We start from the raw sequence: 24,446 nt of genomic DNA on the forward strand, positions 1-24,446 counted from the left end.
TCAAACATGCCTGTACATGATATGTAAAAAGGGAAAGCCTCTCTCTTTCTCAGTCGAATAGTCTTGAAGTCAAAGGAAAGCATTCTTTCAACAAATGTTTGAAGTGGCTTCCTTTGACCCCATGTTACTGAAAATTCAGTTAAACTAAAACATTTCCCATTGCATTATAATCACAAATGCAACTTTTAATGCATGCAAGTGGGAATATCAATTTATCAATGAATAAAATGTTTTCAGTTCCTAGTAAGTGGAAATATCTGTTCACCTGTAGTTTACAGAACTCACAATAATGTAAATGCTTTTTAATGTAAATGCTTAAGAACATTGCTTAAAAAAAGTGACAGTTTTTCTGTCATATGAAGACTGAAAATATTAATAAAAATTCCTCTGTAAGAAAAAGACAGTAATTTGTCCTGCTGTTTATCTTCTGTGTTATTTATCTGGTACCTCAAATTGTCAAGGGAGACATATTTTTTGCTTACAAAAAAAGAGTACATTAAAGAAGGCCAAAAATGGGAAAAACACAGGTTTCTTTCTACCTAGTGCACTACTGAATCACAGCAGCTGAGTCATATTCCCAGCATTATTTAGAATTAGATTCAAGATGATTCGCTTATTCTGCCAGTGGTTGTCATATGGAAGCAAGTGCATTCATCTTTCTTTTCCCTTATAGCTTAAATAAAGACCCCCACTGCTATCTTTTCTCCAAGCCTCATCCACAATCTAATAAACTATTCCACTGGAGGGAGAAAAATACACCAAGGCAAGGCAACACCATTCATCTCCCCACAGAGGAATGTAAGGGAGGGAAAAATGCCATCACTGCACTGAGACATGCCGAGATCCCAAACAGCCCTAATGCACAACCCTGTTCTCCATCTCACTGGCTCTGCTGCAGGCACACATTTCTTATCATGCCAAGCAAGTCACTCATGAACCTGGTTTGGCTCTCTTTGATTGTCCTTGATCTCATCTCCTCTTCAGAAGAATCTTCTAGGGATGTGGGAAGTGCAGAATTCAAGTTTTTTAGTGAATACATTCATTCTGAAAACATTCTCATCACTAATGAAGAAGCAGAACAAGTCAAGATAAATAATGTTTTTAATTTCTGTATGTTCTCTATCTGCAGATTTATCCCAATAATTTGTGAAGGAGGACAGAATTCTATGCTGGAAGATGATTAACCTCCTTGCAAGGCATTCAGCAACATATTTGTGATTTGTGTGGCACGTTAGTGATTTAATTTCTATGAAATATGCATCCCAAAACTTGGACCATTTCATGCACAACTATTTTCAAAGAAGCACTACACTTGACTGCATTTTTTCTAGGCAAACAGCTGTTTTTCTGGTATTTTCAATCTTGTCATATTTATCTGTGAAAGTGATAAAGTTAAACTGCATAACACTTTGTGAAAAATTCAGCAGCAATTTATCCTTAGCATATGCTTGTCATTTCTTTCAGTGAAAGTTTTCCCAGTGTTTCTGGCTCCCTTGGACTAGCTCTTAAGATTTTTATCTCTGTATCTTTTCCCTGTACCATAATTAAAAAGCTTTGGAAAAGAAAGGGTAAGAAGCTGAGATGACAAAATAGACACAATAATTCAATAAAGAAAGAAGACTTTAATTTCTTACCAAATTCTTCTTCTCCATCCTGGTCATCTATTAAGCCTACTGAGACGCCCAAATCCATGCATTTCTTGCTATGTGCCTTTGACTTCATATGCTTTGTTAAATTTCCTTAAGAAAAAAACAAAACAACATTAACTGCTCTGTGAGTATTAAAATGTCTACAAATATATGCTTAACGTGTCCATCTATTCTTCAGGTATCTTTATAACAACTTATAATCTGATTTCACACTTGCTAGAACCTTGTCCCTCAATGCAAGCTGTCAAGGGCTGCAGCAGGTTCACTATCCTGAATGCTACCAACTGGCTGTCTACATTTAGGAAGTTTTTTATTGAGATAAAACAGAAGAGGATGGAAACCCTAAATTATTATGTATTTTGTACTGGTGTAAGAGATCCCTCCTTTGTTTATGGCGAAGTATAAAAAGGGGTGATTCAGTCTTCAAAGTCATGTTGACAGAAAACTATCACGTGAAACTGAAGTTCTTATCTTGCAGCTCTTCCAGTATTTGATGAATTCTATTTTTAGTGTAAACACTTTCAATGCCAACTTAAGCAAACATGCTAATTTTATTCAAAATCAGAGCATGAACATACTTGATCTGAATCTCAAAAGTGAATGTGCAGCTGAGAGGCCCCACAGGCTGCTCTCCCCTTTTCCTTTAAAAAGAAAACATGGTAAATATCAAGAAATGGCTAAGAGTGGCTCAGATCCGTAAATGATAAAATGCATGTTACTAGAAGTAACTGCCCATCTTAAACTTCACAAAAAACATTTATTGGAGGTATTTAAATAGCGAAAATTAAAGTGTAATGCTGACTCTTATATGGTTATGGAGTATCTTATTTCTGCTTTGAAATGAAGGTGGTAACTCATCCCAAATGTTGAAATAATTGTTGCGAATATATTGACTCACAAATAGCAAATTTTCCAGTCTTTGCACACTTCATGAAGCTGCTGGCTACACTGTCCTGTCATGAAGAGTGGCTTACCAAACATCAAACACCCAACTGTGTGACCTGACTGCCAGCAGCAATGGCACGAGCCAGGCACAGCAAATGCAGAAGAGGATGTGAATACAAGTATCTGCTACGACTGAAACCAGGGAGATCTTTACACGGGCAGAACTTAATTACTTGAACTTGGCCAGCACCCCTCCTCTGCAAAAACCATAATGAGAATTTACTGCATTTGCACTCCAGCATTTCATCATGAAGGCAATATGATGACCCAGCCTGTCAGGATGCAGTGATGAGTTTTGACACATCTGAAGGCTATTCATCCCACTTTGTACAGCACTGTGTTATTTCTTGGAAGGTTTCCACCACTGCGTAGTCTCAAACCCACTAAAAACACAAATGTTCCTGAGGTTACAGCTTGGGGGGAATTGTTGCTAAATGATGTTCAAAGCCAAGAAAAATTTTACTGCTTTTTTTTCCCTGAAATTATTTTGGCTGTGAACTTCTCCTGTCTGTTTCACTTGAGTCCTGGATGTACCACTGTTTAATATATTGCCTGCATAAACTGGGATACACTTAGGTATCTGAAGTTATAAAAAGGCTTTAAAAAGGAGACATCCAACTCTGGGTCTTAGAAGGTCAAGCAGAAAGCAAACCTTTGTCCTTCAAGGGTAAAAAAAAATAATTCAATATAGTAATTTATTAGAGACCAATTTCTTTCCTAGAGCAATTGGTTGAGTGCCAATACAAGTAGAATATATGTCCACCTCCTACCTCCAAAAGACACTGTAAGGGATTTAAAATTCTGTGTCCCATCTCTATCTAGGATGAGCAGCTAACCATCTCACTTGTCTTCAGCTAACATTCAACATACTCCCATGACTTCTCTCTTCCACTCCAATTTCTCCCCCACTGTGGCATGCCAGACAGTTCATTCATATGAAGATGTGATCATATGAATAAACATACAGAAGACAAAGGAAAAGCAGGAAATAAATTACAAATATTTGAAGCATTAGAATAAAATGCCACAGAGAGGGAACCTCTTTAGCTCATGAACAGCCAACTGAGAGAAGAAAATAACTATAAAATAAAAATAAACTTTAAAGTAGAAAGGAAAAAAGGGAAAAACATAGCCAGTAAAGTAGCCTTACCTTTAGTTTTGAAGGAAAAGTTGCAGTAATTGCAGTGGTAAGGACGGACATCAGTGTGTGTGCGAATGTGCTTCTTCAGCATGCTGGGCTTCTTGCAGCGTATGCCACACTCCTCACAGATATACTTCCCTCTGCCTCTCCCTCTCACATACACATAGTCTTCGTTTGACTTGTACCTAGTAACAGAACCATAAGAGTAAGGCAATCAGTTGTAATGGGAAAATGAGTCCAGCTAGAAACACTCATCTACCAGAATTTTTAAAATAACACATTAGATGAAAATCCATGACTGACAAAACCAATCACGCTCTTTGTCTACTCATTCCTGCATGTATTTGTTAAATTCATATCTATATTTATCACTAGCTAGTCATAGACCTGTTTAGGAACAGCAGCTAATCTTTTTAAATACAGGTACTGTTGATACTAAGTATTTAAAGATTTCAAATTTCCTCTTAGCAACACAGGAACATATTTTTAAAGGTGTCAGTTGGAAGCAGGTTTGAGCACCATGAGGAGCTTTAAAAGAGCATCTTGGAGGCTCTGCCTTGTGCAGAAAAGGAGTAACATTAGTTACAATGATGAGAAAGTCTTTAAAATTCCCTATCAATGTCCTCTGAACTCAGCCTATGGGGACTGTCTCTAGACAGAAAAAGTCATTTGGATTCAATTATGCCCTTCATATTTCCACTCAGGGATGCCAAATGTGTTAAGCTTTTGTGACCTGGTCCTTGCAATGTCTGCATCTGAGCAGAGACACAATGATATTTTACCTAGATAGGTGGTAATGATTTAACTGCTGGCCTAGACTAGATTCAAATTGGGAACCAGTAACTAAAGCCCTACAGCTGACCATTGAGACTAATCAAACATGAACTATTTGTGTTAAAAAATTTTACTGGCACTTTTCTATTTAAAAATCTGCTTTTCTATTTAAAAATCCGCTTTTCTATTTAAAAATTTTATAAGATGGTGTACATAGTGCAACACTGTAGCTAAAGCAACAGATATTTACATCAGGCAACAGATTTGAAGTATTATGGTGCAGGGAGGAGGGCTCTCAGTAAATATTTCCATGGCACTTTTCAAATCAGAGCTCTCCAGCCTGCGTATGCCACAGCAAGCTGCCAGACAGAGACGGCACTGCAGGCTGCTGCTTAGCCCCTGGACTATTTCCTCTCTACAGTTATACAACCTTGCTGCAGAATAGGTATTATTTATCATGTAAGAGAAACATAGGAACAGAATTTACATCTCTGGCTGTATCTAGCTGCCCTTAGCACTGATTAATGCTCATTCCCTGGAAAAAAAAATGAATCGCACAGCCTACTGTTCTTTATTTTATTACCCCTTCTCATAACTCTCATGGCTCCATGCTACTGATGACTTTCCATTTTTCTTGGAAACATAAACCAACATCCACAGACCACAATATGGGAACTGTTGTTGAAAATAAATCAATCAGGAAGCAAAATCTCTGCAAAGTCTAGAATCTAGGAAAAAATATCTTTTCCATGATATCTAGTGTATAAAGTACAATACTTGCCCTCCATCAAATATTTTAACTCTTCTTGGTACAGTTTTGATAAATGAATTTTCTTTATCATGCTCAGTGCTCGATTCAGAGTTTTCCTTATTGCTGAATTCAGTTGGAGTCAATTTTTTCTGTTTAATGCTCTCTGAAAGAAAATGAGATATGCTCATCATTAGTGTCTTTCATATGCTATTCAAACATTCAAGTTATGGTGAATAAAAGCATCATAAACCCCACAATTCTAATATTTGTTTTTTAAAACTGTTAAGATACATGAAACAAAAAATATCTTCTGCTGAACTTCTTCTCTACTCTGCATTGCCTGTTTGTGGGCTGATTAATCTATACAGAGGTTATAGCCCTGTAGGAAACCAGGAATGCTTTGAGTCTGAAGGAGGACATTCCTTTTCTTTGTCCTGGGAAGATAAAGGTGATGTTTTTTAGCTCACAAATAGCCTTCAGAAAAAGATGTGTACAATCAAACTGAAGTGCTTCCGGAACAGCAGCACCTGGACCAAACTGTCTGCTGACCCAGGATACAGCAGCACCTCATGGCCTGTAGGAGCTGCCTCCCCATGGCACAGCAGAGGGGAGAAGGGTGGGAAGGAGGGGTGTAGCTAGGGAGGTTAATAACAGGTAACATTTCTGAGTGCTAATGTTTTTCAAGAACTACAGCTCTTTTGCTCTGGAGACTGACTGCTCCCAATTTGGTGAGGTTATTAACAGGGGGTCCAGAATACTCCCAAAGCAAGACTCCACACCTAATTTCCTACTGCCAGACCAAATTACAAGAAAAAGCATACAGTTGTCTAGAAGAACAAGATTATATTTCTTCACTTTGCCTGATCATTAATCTAGGAACTTTTTTTTTGTTTGTTTTAAGGAGGATGAGTTCCCCCAACATTTGCCAATTAAAATCTATTCCTTCCAATCCTAGGCTATTTATAAAATGGGCAACAATGAAGGAATGATCCAATTAGCCAGCAATTATTACTGCTATATTTATAAACTGTTCTACCCACATAGCTGGCACATTTACCTCATTTGCTCATATTGATAAGTGAATAAAATGATGAAAGAAAAAAAAAATCTGGCCTTATGTTTTTCACTCATTATAAAATTTAATGCTGTAAGCTTGTGAATTCTTGGCAAGAGGAATGACTTCACTGGCTGGCTTAAAATGACAGATGAGTTATGCTGGTTGTTACATACATTGAAGGGTGACATCATTCTGGCACCTGGTTCTTGCCCATTGCCCTTCATGCAGCCTCAGACACTGCCTTCACTTCTAATTCCCAGAGGATAATGAATTAACATAGATCAGAGGAAAAGCATCTCCCTATTCAATTGAAAGCCCCAGGAAGCTGCACATGCACAAGCACTACCCCAATCCATACAATCCATACACTCTCACACAGCCCTCTGGGTTGATTCAGGCTGCATTTTCAAACATCTGAGCACTTCTACCAAAGCACACATGACAACTCTGCCTGTGTGTAGGAAGAAAGAAATTTCACCCTGCATGTTTTAACAGCACTCATACAAGGTGAAAGGATATGATGCTCTGGATGAGAAATATCCGAAGTGAAGCCTGCTCCAATAATCACAACTCAGCCATTCTGCAGTTCCTATACACTACCTGGCACATGAACTGCTTTTGTTTCCACTGCAAACAAAGAGTAACAAGGTGAGATTTGTAGCTTAACAGGAAGAGAGCTGTGGAAAATACAGAATACACACAATAAACCAAACATATAAATACTTCCAGCAGCTGAAATAATGAAATCTTTTAGTGCCTGATCCTTCAATGCTATATACCAATTTTTTTTCCACATTTATTTTTTAGTAGTGACAAGACAAAGGAAAAAGAAAGATTACAGAAGCCTTAGATCCACACTGTTATCCAAACTATGATGAAACTGTTACAATAAGTTGTATATTTACAAAAGTATTTAGAATGCAAAAAATATCATGAAACCAAGTACCTCTGATGCTCCCACTACCCAACCTTTTTTAAAACACATGTCTATGTACAGATATAAGACAGCCCAACTTGTGTTAAAATTATTTACTTCCCCTGCTGTGCTTAAGTTTAATGTTATTTGCTGCTTTAGGAAATTGTTTCAGTGTCTTGGACATGTAAAATGCTGATATCAGAGTAAAAGAAACATTGAGTTTCTCACAGAAATCTAGAGAAATACTCACTGACAATGAATAAAGCAGTCTGTTTAGCTTTTTCTGAAAAATTTCAAACTGATGAAAATGACTCGCCCCCTCTGTATATTTTAAAGAGCAACCAGTCTGTAACAAGCAGAGGTTTCTTGTGTGGAAATCCTTTAATGCACCTCACCTGAAATCCCCCCAAGCCCCATATGGACTGGTGGAAAGGGCAGAAAAACAGCAGTGCTGTAAAATATTCCTCTCTATGCTTACTTCTGCCTTCTGTTTTTAACAGAGACACTTGTCTCTCTACTGCCATAGAGAAAAGGGCCATGATTCATTTCTACTTTACTCATTTTGCTCCAATTTACCTCCACTGTCCTCAATTACTACTATAAAACTGAAAAAAAAAACCTGCTCCTAGGGCTGGCCCAGAGACCAGAGTTCAACAGATACTTCTGGTACTTTACAACATCCTTTGGAAAAAAAACATGCTTGCAGCCTGAATCATCAAAGTTATAAATTTCAGATTAGAATATTCATTAAACATTTTTCCCACTGGCACAAAGTCACTTGGGGAAAATGTTTTTAATATCTTTAACCTTTTACTAGTTTAAACATAAAAATCTTCTGCATTTAACTACTTTCCAGTGGTGAGCTGGACTGTTGTGGCATATCATCCAAGAAAGGAAAGCTTTCCACAGTTAGGAGAAACTTTCCATTCTTCAGCCTATCCTTGCTCAAAAATCATCACCCTGGAATACTGCACACACTACTGATTCACTTTAGTGAGAAGAGCCAAGATCAATGTGAAGGCTTGAAAAAGATATAACACCAGTGAATTCAAGTGAGAAAAACTGGTGAAAAGTAGTAATAAATGGAACAATAAAATGAGGATGGAGATAAAATAAGCCTTTTCCATGCAGGTGAAACCTCCTGTTACATTTTAACATACTGCACTCATTCCAGGAGCTTCTTTCACAATAACATTTTGTGGTTTGTTTTCTGAATCACTGGAACGTGGCAACTTCACCTATTGCCTCTGAGCAGTGAATTGTGAAGAGCAAACAAAGTCCCTGGGCTCCTTTTTGTTTGCATTCTGTTCACGTGTATCTTCCTTTCCCATGGTACCTATTGTTGAAAGAGCTGCCTTTTTTTTGTGACAGTGATTAGTAGCGGTTATGCAGCAGCACGAGGTGTCTGTAAACACTGTTTAGCTCTGGGGGCAAACCCAGAACAGTTCAGCAAGTTGCTTTATCTTGGTGAGAAGATCAGCAGTAAGAGCCCCATGAGCAGAATATACCAAATGAGTCTGGAAAGGGCTATGGCTGTGAGAGAGGAGGTGAGACATAACAGTACTGTGTTTTTATTATTATTCATAAACTGGATTGTGGTAGCATTTAAAGCTCTCTGTCAGATCAGGGTTAAAATGTGCAAACCACTTGAGCAAACACAACCCCCAACACCTGCAATCCAAACCAAGGTTCCCCAAGGAACTCAGGACCCTGCCAAGTTTCTAAGCAGGAAATCAACCACATTTTCGTTTTAGAATTATTTGCTATTTTCTCTGTTGGCTTTGTTTGTGCTGGGTTTTTTGTGTTTGTAGTTTTTTTTAATGGAATATTAATTTCCAAAATGATCTCCAATGTTTTCCATCTTCAGACTCCAACAAAAAAAGCCAAAACAGTGGAATCACTGGGCCTGAGCTGAGGAATTTCAGTTTTTGCTTTTTTTAAACATGGCTACTGTGAGGAAGATTCCAAGCTGGCATCAGCTATTCCATTACCAGGTCTAACTGGAGACTGGTAACACAGAGGTACACTGTAACAGCAGCAGCAAAATCATTCTAGAAAACAGCTTAAATCCTGCTACCGTAATCATTAGAAGGGAAAGCAGACAAACTCTAGAAGAATTAGATAGAAAAACCTATCAGATCTTTGAAAATTTTAGCTTTTGCCATGGTACACCTTGCTCATACAATCTGAGGTGCCAATTAAACTTTAATTGGTGCTATTTGCTGCACTTTTTTCCTTAGTAATGGCTGCAAGCAAAGCCTGTAAATTAGCCCAAGCAGAGCTTAAAAACTCTTCATTTCCATCATGCTCATGTGCTTCATTCAAAATGTCAGCAAGAAAGACTGAAGAAAGATTAGTAACTGTTTCTTTTGTGGCAGAAGCACTGTAAATGTACCTGACAGCTGCCTATTACAGCATTTAAGAACTCTTGGAGTCTTTTAAAATGGTGCTGTCAAAATATTTTAAAAAAATATTATTATCCATTATTTGTATTCTAAACAGAATTTGTTTGTACAGAAAATCTGTTTTTCAAGAGGCATACAACTGCTTTGCTATCACAGAATTTCTTCTGAAAGACTGTTCTTCAAAAATAAAACGAACATGACTTGATGACACAAGGATGTGAGACTTGCCTTAGAAAGACTTGCTCAACTACATACAATGAAAAAAGCTAAACATTTGTTTCCTTTTTGGTTTTTTTTAACTTAGCACTATTTAAGTGCAACATCTCATGAAATGTATGAGGAAGCAGACTGAAAAAAAAAAAAAAGCAGTAAGAGTTTAATCCAAGGCAGCACATTAACATGGAACCAACAAATAGATTCAACTACAGCACTAAAACAAAATCAGCAGCCTGTATACATTTTCTACAGGGAACATTATGGGTAAAGTTTTGAACTCCAATAAAAATGTTAGCAAGTCTCCCACTGATTCCAGGAGGGCCACATTTAACTCCACTGCACTTTTGGCCTTAAAGGTTTCAGCATAACTTCCTGTAATTCTGAAACTACTTCACTTATCACACAGTTTCTCTTGCTATTGCTTTTCTCCCCACTGACAATGTTGTATCTTAGCAAAACAGAAACATTCCAGGGTGACCTCTGACAGCAGCAGTTCCCATCCCTCAACACCCACACAAATAGGGGTCCTTTCCCAAGGCTGTGGAATGTCTCCTCTAGAGTGACTGCTGGCCTATGGACCCTGAATCCCAATGTCTGGGACCTTTTGCTGATGGCAGTAGGACAAATTTCAGTTACTTTTATGCCTTTGCCAAACCATTTCCATGCCCTGAAGGATAATGGAGAAAGAAAGGTCTATGGCTTTGTGGATGCCCTGTTTTTGCCAGCTCCAATGAGTTTGGCACCAGTGACACAGTGTATGCAGTGCAGAGGAAGGAAGAGCACGAAACCATGCTGCGCGCTTCAGAGAGCTTAACAACTTCAGTAGATGGGACAATAAAATCCACTGCTGGGTCCATTACAGAGACAGACACCTGCTGCCATAATGCAGGGCTAAGAGCCACCTTCACCCATGCAGAGTGGTGGTTCTATCACTAAGAACAGCAAATCCAGTCTAACCAAACAGCTTTGGTCTTCTCTGTAACAAAACTGTCCAGAGAGTAAAATCTTGATCACATCTGTGCAGCCCCAAAACAGCTAAGGAAATAACAAGAGACTATTTTGCTCTGCCACTTTGGACTCTGGAATGATGTGGTTTTTTATGTGGGTCACAACCTTTGCCTGGATTACATTCCTCAGCACAAAATTTAATGTTATCTTTGGAGCCATATCAATCCAAGAAGTTGTCAGTGGTTTTATGGCAGTGGCAATTTTGTTTAAACCTTGGTATTTTTGTCATTATTTCACACCGCTGATTAACCAAGGAGGGAGAAAGGGAAATGTTCCTCTCACAATTAGATGATCAGTGATGGTGAAAACTGTTTTCATGGTGTATCCATGGACACCTGCTCAAGCTGAGTACTCTTTTGAAGCAGAAAATACCCTTATTGTTCTTTCCTTAGCTGAATTTTAAGGCAAAATATGTAATTATGATCTTAAATTAAGTTAGAAGTGTTTAAAAATATTTATATCAGACTTATTTTGTTCTACCCTTTGCATGACAAAAAAATAGCCAGACACATTCCTGCCACAATGAACACTCAATACACAGATTTAAGCCCTGGAACTAATTCCCATAAAAAATGGTAAATCCTTATGAACAGGTTTCCTAATTGAATTATTTAAGATCTTTTTAGCAGTTTGATCCAGCATAATTAGAATAAATAAGCACATCTATGGTATGTGTCATGCATATTACATTCTCTAAAATAAGAAGAAGCATGATTTCCAAAGCAAATCCTCTGTAAATGATCAATATATATCAAACATAGCTTTAAGTACCTTGGTCAAGCTGTTCTTCCACTTGCTTGAATAGACCAATACATCAGATCTGGGGTGCGTAGTTCTTGCTAGAGTGTACAGTGGTTTTTCAACTTTTTGTTTGGAATTGAGGAGGGAGAGAGCTACCTTTGTTGACAAACCAAGTGGATTGGGGTTGTTGGGACTAATGGTCCATGTAGAATAGGCAGAGATTTTTTGATCATTTTGCAGCAGGTGCAATGGTTTTCTCTTCATGAGGTAACACCAGGTAAAATTCGTTGTGGTCTTGAGGCTTGGAAATGACAACCTCTGCATTTCTCCTGCATTCATCACAGCCAGTGTCGCTATAGGCTTTGCTTGGCCCGGGCTGCTGCTGTGGGTGCCCTCATCACTGTTAGTTGGGGACCTTCTTTCTTGGCTGCTACTTACAGCCTTGAGAAGAGAACTCTGGCTATTAACTGGAGACAATTCAGAAGGTTTCCTAACTACAAACACTGGTGATGTGGAAGACTTAAGGTCTTCAGATTCTGGTGACTTCTTTAGGGTTTCTGAAACGCCAGTGTCAGATGACTGATGGTCAGGCAGGTCTAAAGTACTGGCCTTGCTGCTTTTTTCTTGCTGTGTAACAACATCAGGATCCAAGAGGTGATTTTCAAGAGGCTCTGTGGTGCAAACCTGTCTTACCAAAACTGGTTTCTTTTGCTTAGTAGTAGGGTCACTAGATCTAATGTTCAGTGAATGCAATGGTCTAGCATCTGTCATACAAGCAGCTCCACTCTCATCTTTAACACGTTTTTGCTGTTTTTCCATGGCAATATCTAAACTGTTTGCTGGGGAAAGCATTCGTTTACTTGAAGCTGTAACTTCTGGTTGAGGGAAGAGTCCACTTACTGGCACTTTCTGAATTATATTTGAAGAGCTTGACAAATGTGAATTTCTGGTTCCACCTTCCAGTGGTGAATTTTCAAATTCAAATGAATTTGGCAAAGTCCTCTGATGATCTTTGTGAGATTTTGGCAGCTGAGTTTTGCCTTCAAGTGTTGGCACCATCACAACATTTGTTTTGCAGAGGGACTGATTTCCCTGATCCTGGGTCACTAAAATGTGAGGCAGGGGTGTAACAGTTGCGAAGCCATAGGATGGCATACTGCTCTGAATACGGACGGGAACCACAAAAGGAGGAATCTGATGTATCTGACTGCTGCAGTTATTAGGAACAATTTGCTTTAGAGGAGGCACAGAGTACGGATTAGACATGTCAGAGAGTTTTGTCTGCACTTCAAAGGAAGATGCATTCTGGTCCACCCCAACTTGACTTGGACCAGTCTGAGCTGATAAAGTATTTTTTAGCAATTTAGAAGAGTATGGCTGACCTATATGTAATGTTTTAACTTGAAGTTGATACTTGGGAGCAAAACAGTCCTTTTTTTCATCAGGATTACAAGAGAGTGAGTTCATGCTTGCTTGCTCCCCTTGGGCTGATGTTTTAGTAGACGGCTGAGAAGGCTGGTGAGTCAAGGATGGCTGGCCTTGATTATTCAACATGTGATCTAGAGGCTGCTGAGGTGAAGACAGGCTAACAGGATTACAATTTTGAATCATTGAATGAGGTCTGGAGTTAGTCTGTGAATGCTGAGTACTTGAAGGAAACTCCGCCGAGGGTTTGCCAGAAGTCTGCAGTCTGTGCAATGGCACTGTGGGCACCTCTGTGGCATGAGCTGCCTGCAATGAAGAAGTCGATTTCACTTGAGGCTGTTGATTTTCAGGAGCAATATTTAAAGATATTTGTCTTACAAATGGCCCCCTTCTCCTTTCTAGCAGAGGCACATGTCCAGCAGCTCCGTTTGCAGATGACACTTTCGGAGTGGCTACCTCTACAAGTGGGACAGGTTTTGATGGAGACATGCTTCCACAGTCGAAAGACTTACTCCTGTAGTCCACGACCTCCATGGAGGGCTGCGTGCAGCTGATTTGCTCTGACGCCGCACGTCTCATTTCCCGGTAATGAGGTCCAGGCACTGCCAGTGCGTGTGAGCCAGCTGGAATCATGAGGAATTCTGATGACTTACTAACAGGCTCTGCTTTGGAAGGGTTCTCAGCCTTTAAAGTTTCATCTTTATCAAGTGAAGTTGAGAAACTGGAGGCATGAGACAAGCTACTCTCCCGACTTAGGCTTCTGGAAAGTGTGGAGTCAACGCTGGATTCAGCAGATGAATGTTCCATTTCAGCCAGCCGAATTCTCTTCTTCTTTGGTGGAAGCTTTTCTGTTGGCAATTTTGACAGCGTTTCGCTGCGTTGTGGCCAGTTAAACCTTTCTGTCTTTTCGGGGTCACTGCATTGGTTTTCTTGCTCTCTGTCTGGTTCTTCTGTGACCAGTATTTCGGGAACCTGGATGTTATGCTGGCGAACGAGTCTTGATGGCTGAAGTGGCACACTTCTCTCGTTAGAAACTAATTGGTTTCCCTGAACTTCCCCTCTAGGTGGTTCTGAGGACAAGGGTTGGTGATGCTGGGGAGTGCTCAGATGAGAGTGTCTGTCTTCTTGGATTACAACTGTATTCAAAGAGCGGTGCTTTGCACCCTTGTTGGGCTCTTGAGAAGAAACTGGTGATACTCTTTCAAATGACTCTGATTTCTCGAATGAGCTATTTCTGCTTAGTGAATTTGTGTGCTGTATTACTGAAATGCCAGTCCCTTGTCTTTTCAACTCCACCTTTTCTTGCACAGCTGAACTTGCCTGCTTTTCGACGAGGGAAGCCATCTTTGGCTCAGTAGTCTGATCTGTGCCACGAGCCACAAGCTGAATTTGGGAATTTTGAAGTAGAAGTTTGCTTGATTGTTGTGATCCTACCACAGTTGTGGCGCTGGGTTTTGACAGACTGGAAGAATTTGCTGGCTTGCTTTGGCCTTCTGTGTTCTTCAATGGTACACTTGTATCATTTTGCTGTGGGTCATCATCATCACCAACACTTTTCATTTTCCTTCTTTTCCTTATCTGGGGTGTCTGCTCCCAGACACCAGTTGAAGTTGTGACTCTGTAGTGTAGAATTTGAGGCTGTGTACTGTTCGGAGCAGTTTTGTGCTCAGGCTCTCTGATTGCTGCTTTAGTTTTAGGTCCATGCAACTCTGAACAATAAAATTTCTTGTGGTTTTCAAAATTTTCCAGTTTTCTATATCTGTTCCTGCAGGTTTCACATTCAAACATTGTTCCTCGCACCTGAGGGGACTTCTTTGTTTTTTCTGAATTTGATCCCTGTGCCAGAGATTTGCTCCTTTGCAATAAGGATTCATTTGATAAATTACACCCCAGATAATTTTCTTCTACAGATCGCACGGGTCCAAGACCTTGGCTTTCACCAGTAGAAGAATCTTCTATTGCTGCCTGTCTGACCAGGGTCCGAGGATGTCCACCTTGGTTCAGTGGAGCAGCAGGTCCTGACACAAAAACATCATCATATAAAGAGCCAATTTTATCATCAAATGACTGGCTTCCTCGAAGAGGATGAGAGGGAGGTATGACATTAGGAGGTACTGCTGAGTAACTGGTGGTAGGCATGGAATTACTTCGTGTTATAGGTAAACAGTCAAGGGACGGTACAGAAAGAAGAAAAACTTGTTTGGATTTCTCAGTGGGTGTGAAAGGAGACTTTGGTATATCAGAGCTTGAGCTAGTTCTTCTTCCCATGGGCTTTAAATCAAACTGGAAAGAATCCTTAAATATGTAAGATTTTGGTGAATCTATGCTTCCTCTTCTTGAAAGAGATGTTCTTCTTGGTTTCACACTGTCTAACTGCTTGTCATCCACAACAGCTTCATTATCAGAAATTAACTTTGAGATACGCTCCTCAAGAGTTTTCGTTGCCAAGGGAGGTCGCATTTGGCCAGAGAGAACCAGATTTTTTTCGGCACAGACTGTTTGTACCACTGATGCTACCATGCCACTTGCTCGTGGCACACAGGGCAGATTCTTATTTGGATCTTTCTCAGAGGTCAACAATCCCCTTACAAAAGGAGCTGGAGGGCTCATTGTTTGATCGGCACTTTCGGAACGAGAGAAATAACCAGAATCAGTACTACCTAAACTTCTAGGGCTCAATAGACATTTTCCTTGCTGATCTTGAGAACCATCAGTAGCCTGTTGTCTCTGGAGTTGAGCATGCACTGGTTGTCCTATAGATCCTGGCTGTTCCTCTAACAGGCCTGCTTCTACTTTCTGATGCTGCTTTATGTCATTTTCCTTGAATGAGGCTGTTTGAAGAGTTGTGACTTTAGAATCTCCTTTTCTCTGCGCTGCAGGAAGCTCAGGTGCTGGCTCTGTCACTTTTGGGCTATCGGCCCTCAATGGAGAAACATTTACAGAATGAACTACTACTTTTGGTAAAGCTGCCCTTACTTGAGGTTCTGCATCATGTAATGAAGAGTCACCTGATATACAGTCTGGGTTGCTTAATGGAATAGGGCTTCCTTTCTGCAGTGTTTCTGCACTCGAAATGACTTTCACTAATTGTGCAGGTTCCAGTTCTTGATCATCTTGTCTTTCATCTGCAGTGCCTTCATCTTCACTTTCACCGCTTTCTTCCACATCTGAATGAATGCTAAGTGCTTTGTCCGAGTCATGAGATAAGAAGAGGCCACCTGAATCTGGTTGCAGGACAAGTCCAAGTTTGATAGCATGTGCATGAGATTTTTTGTGCTTGTAGAGATTGCTTTTGGTTTTGAATGAAAACCCACATGTCACACAAGGATAAGGTCGCTCTCCAGTATGGGATCGGATGTGCTTTTGGAGAACACTGGGCTTGGCACAGGCCCGATTGCAATATTCACAGACATATTTCCCTAGTTTTTTAGGCTTCTGGTCTTTCAAGAGGTTACATATTTGTTCTACACCATGGTTTACAACTGATGCTATCTGGGCTGAATTATACACGGGACCTATAGACAAGTGTGTTGAACTTGATGTGTTAATTGACAATGGTGAAGATGAACTAGCTACTAAGGGGTTTTGAGAAAAAACCTGAGTTACAGTGGAAGATGAGGTGTGAACAACAGATGAAGTTACTGCTATGCTGTAGATCTGCTGGAGCTTGGGGTTTTCTTGACTCTGCTGTTGCACCAGTGACCTAGTTAAACTTGGACACATAACAACCTGGTGATTTTGCTGACTGGTTTTAGTCATAAGGTCTTGTGAATGAGAAACTGATTGGCCTTGTGCTTCTCCAGTCTTGGCTGTTGTTGCTACATGCACATTGTTCAACGTACATGGGTAATAGGGAGGTCCAGCTGCAAACTCCTGCTGTGACAAAGCAGACTGATTTTGGACGCTTATTGTATTGGACGTGAGACTAGAAGAGGTGCTTACAGTTTTATTTGGTCTCAGTTTCTCTGTCTGCATCCCATAAGGGGGGCATTCTTGTGCTAAGGTGTTCAGTTCAGGCTCCATAGCTTTTAGTAAGACATCGAATGCAGTGCGTGTACATGGGGACGACGTACTGCAATCAACAAAATTAATACATTCATTACTGTCAGTCTTGGTATTACTTGATGAGGAGTTTGAGGGAGGCTTCCTCTCTGCTGAGTTCAGTTGGTTTGCATCAGTATCCCCCGCTGCCTGTTTACACAAATCTAAGGACTGATGTGTCAGTGAAAGCTTTGCCTGCATTGATGTCTCAGATTTGGTTGTTTCAACACTTATCTCACCGCTAAGTGCTCCCCCATTTTGTTTGGTACATTGATTTCCATTTTGCACGGGCAGGTGATCCTGTGCCGCAGCATGTTCGGAGGCATCTGGAAGAGCTTTAAGCGGTGAAGGGTCTACATTTTGCTTAACCTTGGCTTCAGCAGGGCTTCTCAAAGGCGATTTTGGTATTTTTTTAAGATGGTTTTCAGACACAATCTTTTTTCTTTTCACACCCTTAATTGTATCTTGGGTTCCTCTAGTACCAGCATCTGTGATTTCTGTTAAAACACAAAGAGAATAAAAAGAATTAAGAAAAAGAATATTCAAACTGGATAATGGAGTATATTTTTTATTTATACTGTTTTACCATCTCTAAGTTTCAACAGTAAGCCCTGGGGCATCAGGAGTGTCCGTCTCTCCAGCCTCCACTACTTTCAGCTAACAGTAAATGTATCTTAGAGAAGATCTACTCTGTTTTCATCAAAAATGAGCAATGCTTTCCAACTGATGCTTGAAGACATTACAAAAGTAATTCACTATAGGAAAAGCTTCAAAGGAAATGTAAGAAAAGGAAGGCTACTGAAGGAATATTTTAGCAATTCCTTTTCAGACATGTAAAAGAAGCCTCTCTCTTGCACTAGTTTAAGAATTCAAATCATTATAGGAGGAAAACGAAGAACCAAGACATATATGTCATGTGTGTCACTTTTTCCACCTCTACGTTCCCATAGTCAAGGAATGAACACAACTTCCTCATGGTTATATTTGTAAGTAGATTTATCATGGAAATGGTACAACCACCCACACCATCTGTCAAATACTGTATTTCAGAGCTCCAATTACTGAATTTCAATAGCATTTCAGATGAGCAACTACTGTGGATGAATAAAATCAGTCACACTTAAATGACTTCTTATTTGTGCATCATGAAACAAAATAAACTAAATTTGAATTATTTCATTACTAGCTACACTTGTTGCTGATTTTAAGCAGATATGCATGCAGAGTTTCAGGGGTGTTGGGAATAGCAAATGAATTAGAGCATTATTCAGCAGAATAATTTTGTAGGAAGCACTGGTACTTGCAGACAGTCCAATTCCCTCTATAACAAAAACCACAAATAGACTGAATTTCAGTGTTGATACACAGAAGCCTTTTTTTTAGTGGATACCCAAGTTACACATCTTTGTCTACTTCAAATGTATGATAATCTATCAGCTAATTTGCTTTTCTTTCACTTCTATCCTAACATAGTCAGAGCCACTGCCTCCACTAGCATCTCTGGTAGGGCAGAGGAAGCTAAATAATAAATTGATGTAAATTCATTTTTTTAGGCTTTAACAACTCCGTCATCATGCTGTTAGCAAAGCCCCAACTCATCTGACTGCCAATATTAAAAAAAAAGGAGGAATCTGATATGACTGGAGGGCTGATGGCTCTGGGAAGGTTCAGACACACACATTTTTGGAAGCAGCATTGAGTAACCCCAAGCAGTTTTTCCTGCATGAGTAACTTAGAACCAGAGGTTTATGTGCAGTTCTAGGAGAAAAACAGCCTTACAACAACACAAAAAGGGATGAAATTCTCACAGTCAAGGAGGCACGTGGAAGAATCTCAGACTTGCCAGTACTCATCAACCCTACAGCCCCACGAACTGGCACACACTGTCCCCTTGCAGAAACACCAGCTGAATTCCATACTGTGGTGGGAGGAAAGCCAATGCATTGTGTGCATCTGACAAGAGATACTGCAGCTAATGAATCCAGAGTGAAATTCCTCTTCCATTTAGATGAAATGCAGGCCATGCCTAAAGGTTGCCTAGCACAAGAGAATGCAAAGTGACCAATAGGGAAAAAAAGCAAAGACGTTATGTTTCTCCATGCCAGAGCACAACCCAACTGGGATGTGTGGTAATGCCAGATACTTGGAATTTCAAAACCTAAAATCTGTCTCAATGCCAACTTAATTATATACATATATTCAGTTAGGGTGAATAGATATTCAGATTACTCTGCAAACTGAAAGATTAAAGACTATCACACAATGTGCTGGTTTTGGCTGGGATAGAGCTAACTTTCTGTACAGTGGCTAGAATGGGAATTACAGAGTCTTGGCTGCTGGCTGGGGTGAAACCACAGCACACATAACTCATTGCAAGTGTGGAATCTCCGCAGAACCTCACCCATACCTCTCCCAGCCCTACTAGGGAAAGCTTACCTATGAAGAGTAAGAGTCTGTTTTGCCACATTCAGCAGTCCATTAAAGAGATGCTTGAATCCCTTGCCAGAACTACTGGCTCCTAGTTCTGGTAACTCTGTGCTCCTCTTGGGCATCCAGAAAGAAATTTCTGTGGTAATTGTTCACTTAACCTTTAAATGAACTTTGGATTTATTGCTGTATCTTAAGACCCTATTCCTATTAGGCTGGATTTAACATATTCAAAGCCAAGCAGTCTTCCATCACATTTTGTACTTTCCATTCCTTCACAATTTAATAGTGGCTTAAACTAATAACTTATCGTTCATATTATTAAGGGTGAATTCTTTACAATTCATAGTCTACTGTGACTGTTTTTTCTTCAATAACAACAAAAACCAATTTTATCCGAATCAAAGAGAAAATAACAAGGTAATTACATAAAAGCATGCTTTTAGCCATGGTTTGGTGATCTCTCTGAAACATGGCCACCTTAATTGCTCATAAGTGATTTAGTTCCTTTTATGCACACGCTGTAGCTTTTCTGCTGTCACAATCACGCCTCCACACCGATCATACTGCCGGTGTTTGCACCGGAGCACTACGGGAAGAGCTGGGCAGATTACACAGCTAGGAAAGCAAGAGTGCCGTGAATTGCAAACATCCAAGCAAATGTACACAAAAAAGACTAAGTTGTTTCGTACTGCAGCAACTGAACAATCAAATGATGTGGTGCTTCCTGATATATTGGAATATTCAAAGCTACTGGTTCTAAGTTTCAACCATACAGTGCCAAAGAACAAGGATACTCAGTCTGCACAATGTACTGGTGAACTGGAAACCAATACAGCTGAAAGGTATAATGTGGCTTACAAAAGCCTTAACAAAAGTAAAAATGTATCTCTAATCTATCAACAAGCAATTAAAAAGATTCAATCACTTTGAATAACAAGATCAGAATTTTCCATAATATCTTTACTGATTTACTTTTTAAAATGCTGTTCAACACATGCCAAAGTATAAAAATTGTTTGGGAAGTTGAAAAGAAGAGAAAAAAGAATAAACAAAGGCAAGATATGCTTGCATTACATATGGAAAAAGTATTTTTTAGTCTTCACAATAAGTGTGCCGCTTCTGTACTAATAAAATTCCAGTCTACAGAAATCATGAGAACTAATTTCTTATTTGTCTTATTTCTTATTTGTCTTATTTTTTATTTCTGCCTCTACAAATTTTGTGATCCCAGAGATGGAGTCATAGAATTGCTTCAGTGTACCCATCTATAAAATCTTGTAAAATGTACTTACTTGACAACAACTTTACGTGGCTTAAAAAATATTTAAGTCCTGTCTTCTACCCTACTCCTGGATAATTTAGAAATCTTTATTATTATGCTTAATGGAAATATTAACCTTATGTTTCCTAATAACCAAATTTTTTGGCATATCTGGAGAAAAAAAGGAATTACCAACAACTTTTCTTCACTTATTTTTAGCTTGTCATTCTTTTCGTATAAGTCTCTGCTTTGTATTCCCAGTTTATGTTGAAGATATTCCACCGTAGGTTTCTTAATCTACAGCTACATGATTGCACAAAGGTCAACTGCATCAGTTTTTCCAGAGGCATCAACAAAACTGGCAGAAAGCATTGGCCCCCAAATGCTAAAGACTCCTCTGCCTTCAACTTTCAGGAGTGCGATGACTTGCCAGGGCCTTCCGTGTACCCACATCCACAAACTGACACTGAACAAAAAGCATGTAAAAACATCCTGATGTGGAAAAAAAGTATGAAGTTGATCTGCTTTTCTTTCTCTCCCTGCCACGCCATGTGCTTTGCTTACCCCCTCTGCAGTCACCCAGCCATTCTCATCATTCAGTGGTAATTCCCCCTTTCCTCTGGTGGTGAAGTGGTATTTCTGAGAAGTGATGTCACCTCAGTCAGATGTCAAAAAAGAATCTTTCTCATAAGCTGTATTACATCAAATAGGATTAAGTTACCCAGGCCAGGAAAAGAGGGGACAATGCCGCTGTGCTCAATATCTCTCTTTTCACATTCCAAGGACACCAGAGCATCTCTTTTGTGCTTTGCCTGGTTGTCTTTGTTCTGCCTGCTCTCAAGATTCTTCACTTAATTCCTTTGCTTCAGCATGAATTCTGCACTCAAAACATGACAAGAGAAAGCTGATGTTTCTAAACATGATTTTGTTCACCTACAATTTCTCTGATGCACTTCGCTCTATGCACAGAAAATAGAACAACACAACACAGGTGTGATGGTGCAGATAGCAATCTGCAGAGTAACTCATACAGCAAATAAGGGAAGTTATAAGTGATCTGATTTTTTCTTTTAAAGCATTTACTGGTGAACAAGACAGTGTCTTGACAAAATGATCTCAATGGTTTTGTTTAAGTAACTTCCAGAACTGCCTGTCTCAAAGCCTACATGTTATTATAACACCCACTCTCTTTCTCTCCCTTCTAATAGAGCTACAGGCTTGAACTTAAAGAAAAGAGTAAGAGGGAACCATGGAAGGGCACCACTCCCAGTGGCACCTTCTCTCTCAGTGCCATCCTGTGAACATGGAGCAAGCAATCACTATCTATCCCTGCAGTCCAATGAGCACCATAATTTTCATCACATGTACTCACTTCACATTGCAGAATTTAAAAAAATCACTGTTGGCTCCCATCCGAAGACCAGACTTTAAAATCCAAGTGCCTGATCTTTTAGCTCCAAATCTGTACTTTGGCTCTCAGGGCACTGCAAGTAAGACCAAGTCTCTTCTGAAAGTCTTCTAATTGATGTCTTAAATGAACGGCTAAGAGGTTACTGTGACACCCAGCAATGCTAGTGGTCCAAAAATGGGAGGGTCCCCAAAAGAGAGAGACTGTTACTAAGGCCCTTATTCTGATTTAAGCTAAACTTTACATACTCTTTAATTTTGATTTCACCAAAACTATCAAAAGCACTCATTAATCACCTCACTGGGTCTGTTTCCATGAATAAGGACATGATTATGAAATAAAGAAATAAGGAATAATACATTTGCTGGCAAATATAAGGCCACCAGAACTCACATTAAATGCAGCAAGGAATAACTAAATATTCATTTTTTAATAAGTTACCTTTTCAGCTTCATAACATTTCCTATGTGTTAATTACAGCCATAAATATTTTCCCTAACAACAAAACCTTGACTACATAACCAACCCATACAACTATGAAAATGTTCACAGCCAACAAGTCAACACAAATATTTGAACATGATTAACACAAGCTTAATTTTAAGTACAAATAAAATCAGATTTTAAAGCAAAACAATTTGAACAGTTTTATTTCAGTGCCTTATTTCAGGCTTCATGAAGAGGCCAGAGGGTGGAAACTCCCTGTCTCAGAGGACAGGAGGCAAGTGACAGAACTTGGGGCACTCCAAGCCAGCAGTGCTATTTGAAAAGACCTGTCAGCAGGATTAATGCATGTTTTTGTACTTTTATTACTGAGAATACCAGTCCAGACATATGTAGAGCAGACCCTTAAAAACACTGGATTTGTATGTAATGCACATTTTAACATGGATTAGTTAAAAAGAAAAGTAAGGAGGAGCTTTGACATGCAAAGGCTAAAGCAGTATGACAGGGATTGGATCAAGTGTTCATCTGTGCCAACATTTGTTCTTTTGTTCATACCAGCCTACAGCAGATGAGCATGCATAAAGGGAGTATGGCTTCAGGATTTCACACTGTCTGTAAGCACATGATTATTTTTCTTGGTGTTTTTAACAGACAATGATGATATGTGACCCATCAAAAGTATTGTACTGGCTGTCAGACACAGGTTTCCCAATCCTCTTTCAAGGGTCATTTCCACCAGATTTTTGTACTGGAATGACTATTTTATCAGCATAATTTCTCATTATTAACCAAAATACTAAATATCCTACTAATACAAGCTCCAGGAAAGGTGCACCTGTGTTAATATGTAGTACTTGCACCTATTTGAGTAGTGCCACTAACTTCAATGACAGCACACATTTTTGTAGAGTCAAATTAAATTTTAATGCCTCCCTATAACACCCTGGCAAGCCCATAAAATCAGTGTTTCTCAAGTTCATATATTAAAAGTAATTGTAGAGAAAAATATATATTGATCAATACACACCAAGAAATCACATCCAGTACCTCTACCACTGAGTGAATTTTCAAAACTGAAAACTGGTATTTCATACCATCACAAAACAATTCAGGTGGGAAGGGACCTCAGAAAATCTCAAGTCCAGCCTCCTGCTCAAATCAAGGCCAGCTATGGGATCAGACCTGAGTCCACAGGGCTTTGAACTATAAAGTATTGGAAACCTCCAAGCAGAAGAGTCTACACAGCTTCTGTGAGCAACATTTTCCACTGCTTGACTGTCCTCATGCGGAACAAGACAGTCTGCATCACTCTTGTTTCAACTTGTTCCTATTGCCTCTCATCCTCTCACCACTCTCCGTCATGAAGTCTGACTCCATGATAATCACCTCCAAAACCACCTCTTCTCAAGCCTGAACGAGCCCTGGTCCCTCAGCTTCTCCTCAGAGTGCAAATGCTCCAGCCCTGATGGCTGTGGTGCCTCAACACTGAACTCACTCCAGTTTTCTGATGTTCCTCCTGCACTGGGGAGAGTAGGGTGCTGCAGGTATAACCAGAGTATCTGAAAGTGGTCTAAGGGTTGCTGAGTAGAGGAAGATAATTCACTCCCCTGATCTGGTCATGCTTTCATCCATGCAGCCCAGGATGCTGTGGTCTCCCCTGCAGCCAGGTATGTTGCTGGTGGGCGCCCAGCTTGCTGCCCACCACTCCCCAGGGCCTTTCCACAGAGATGCTCTCTGGCCTGTCAGTCCAGGCCTGGGTCTCCTTCTGCCTGGGCACTTTGTATTTAGGGGCTTTGCATTTGTACTTGTTGAACTAGTCCTCTGGTTGTCC

General features: G+C 39.7%; 1 protein-coding gene across 1 annotated transcript in view; it reads right to left on the reverse strand.

The window, feature by feature from the left end:
* Positions 1 to 24,446, reverse strand: part of HIVEP1 (HIVEP zinc finger 1) — a 71,248-nt gene that overhangs the window by 14,386 nt on the left and 32,416 nt on the right. Inside the window, exons 3-6 of the mRNA XM_050970363.1 lie at positions 11,634 to 17,566; positions 5,291 to 5,421; positions 3,745 to 3,920; positions 1,635 to 1,739 (exon numbers count right to left, since the gene is read on the reverse strand). Of these exons, the coding sequence (XP_050826320.1) occupies positions 1,635 to 1,739; positions 3,745 to 3,920; positions 5,291 to 5,421; positions 11,634 to 17,566 (6,345 nt within the window). The remainder of the gene's footprint in view (positions 1 to 1,634; positions 1,740 to 3,744; positions 3,921 to 5,290; positions 5,422 to 11,633; positions 17,567 to 24,446) is intronic.

Source organism: Serinus canaria, chromosome 2 (genome assembly GCF_022539315.1).
Source record: "Serinus canaria isolate serCan28SL12 chromosome 2, serCan2020, whole genome shotgun sequence".
Lineage (NCBI taxonomy): Eukaryota > Metazoa > Chordata > Aves > Passeriformes > Fringillidae > Serinus > Serinus canaria.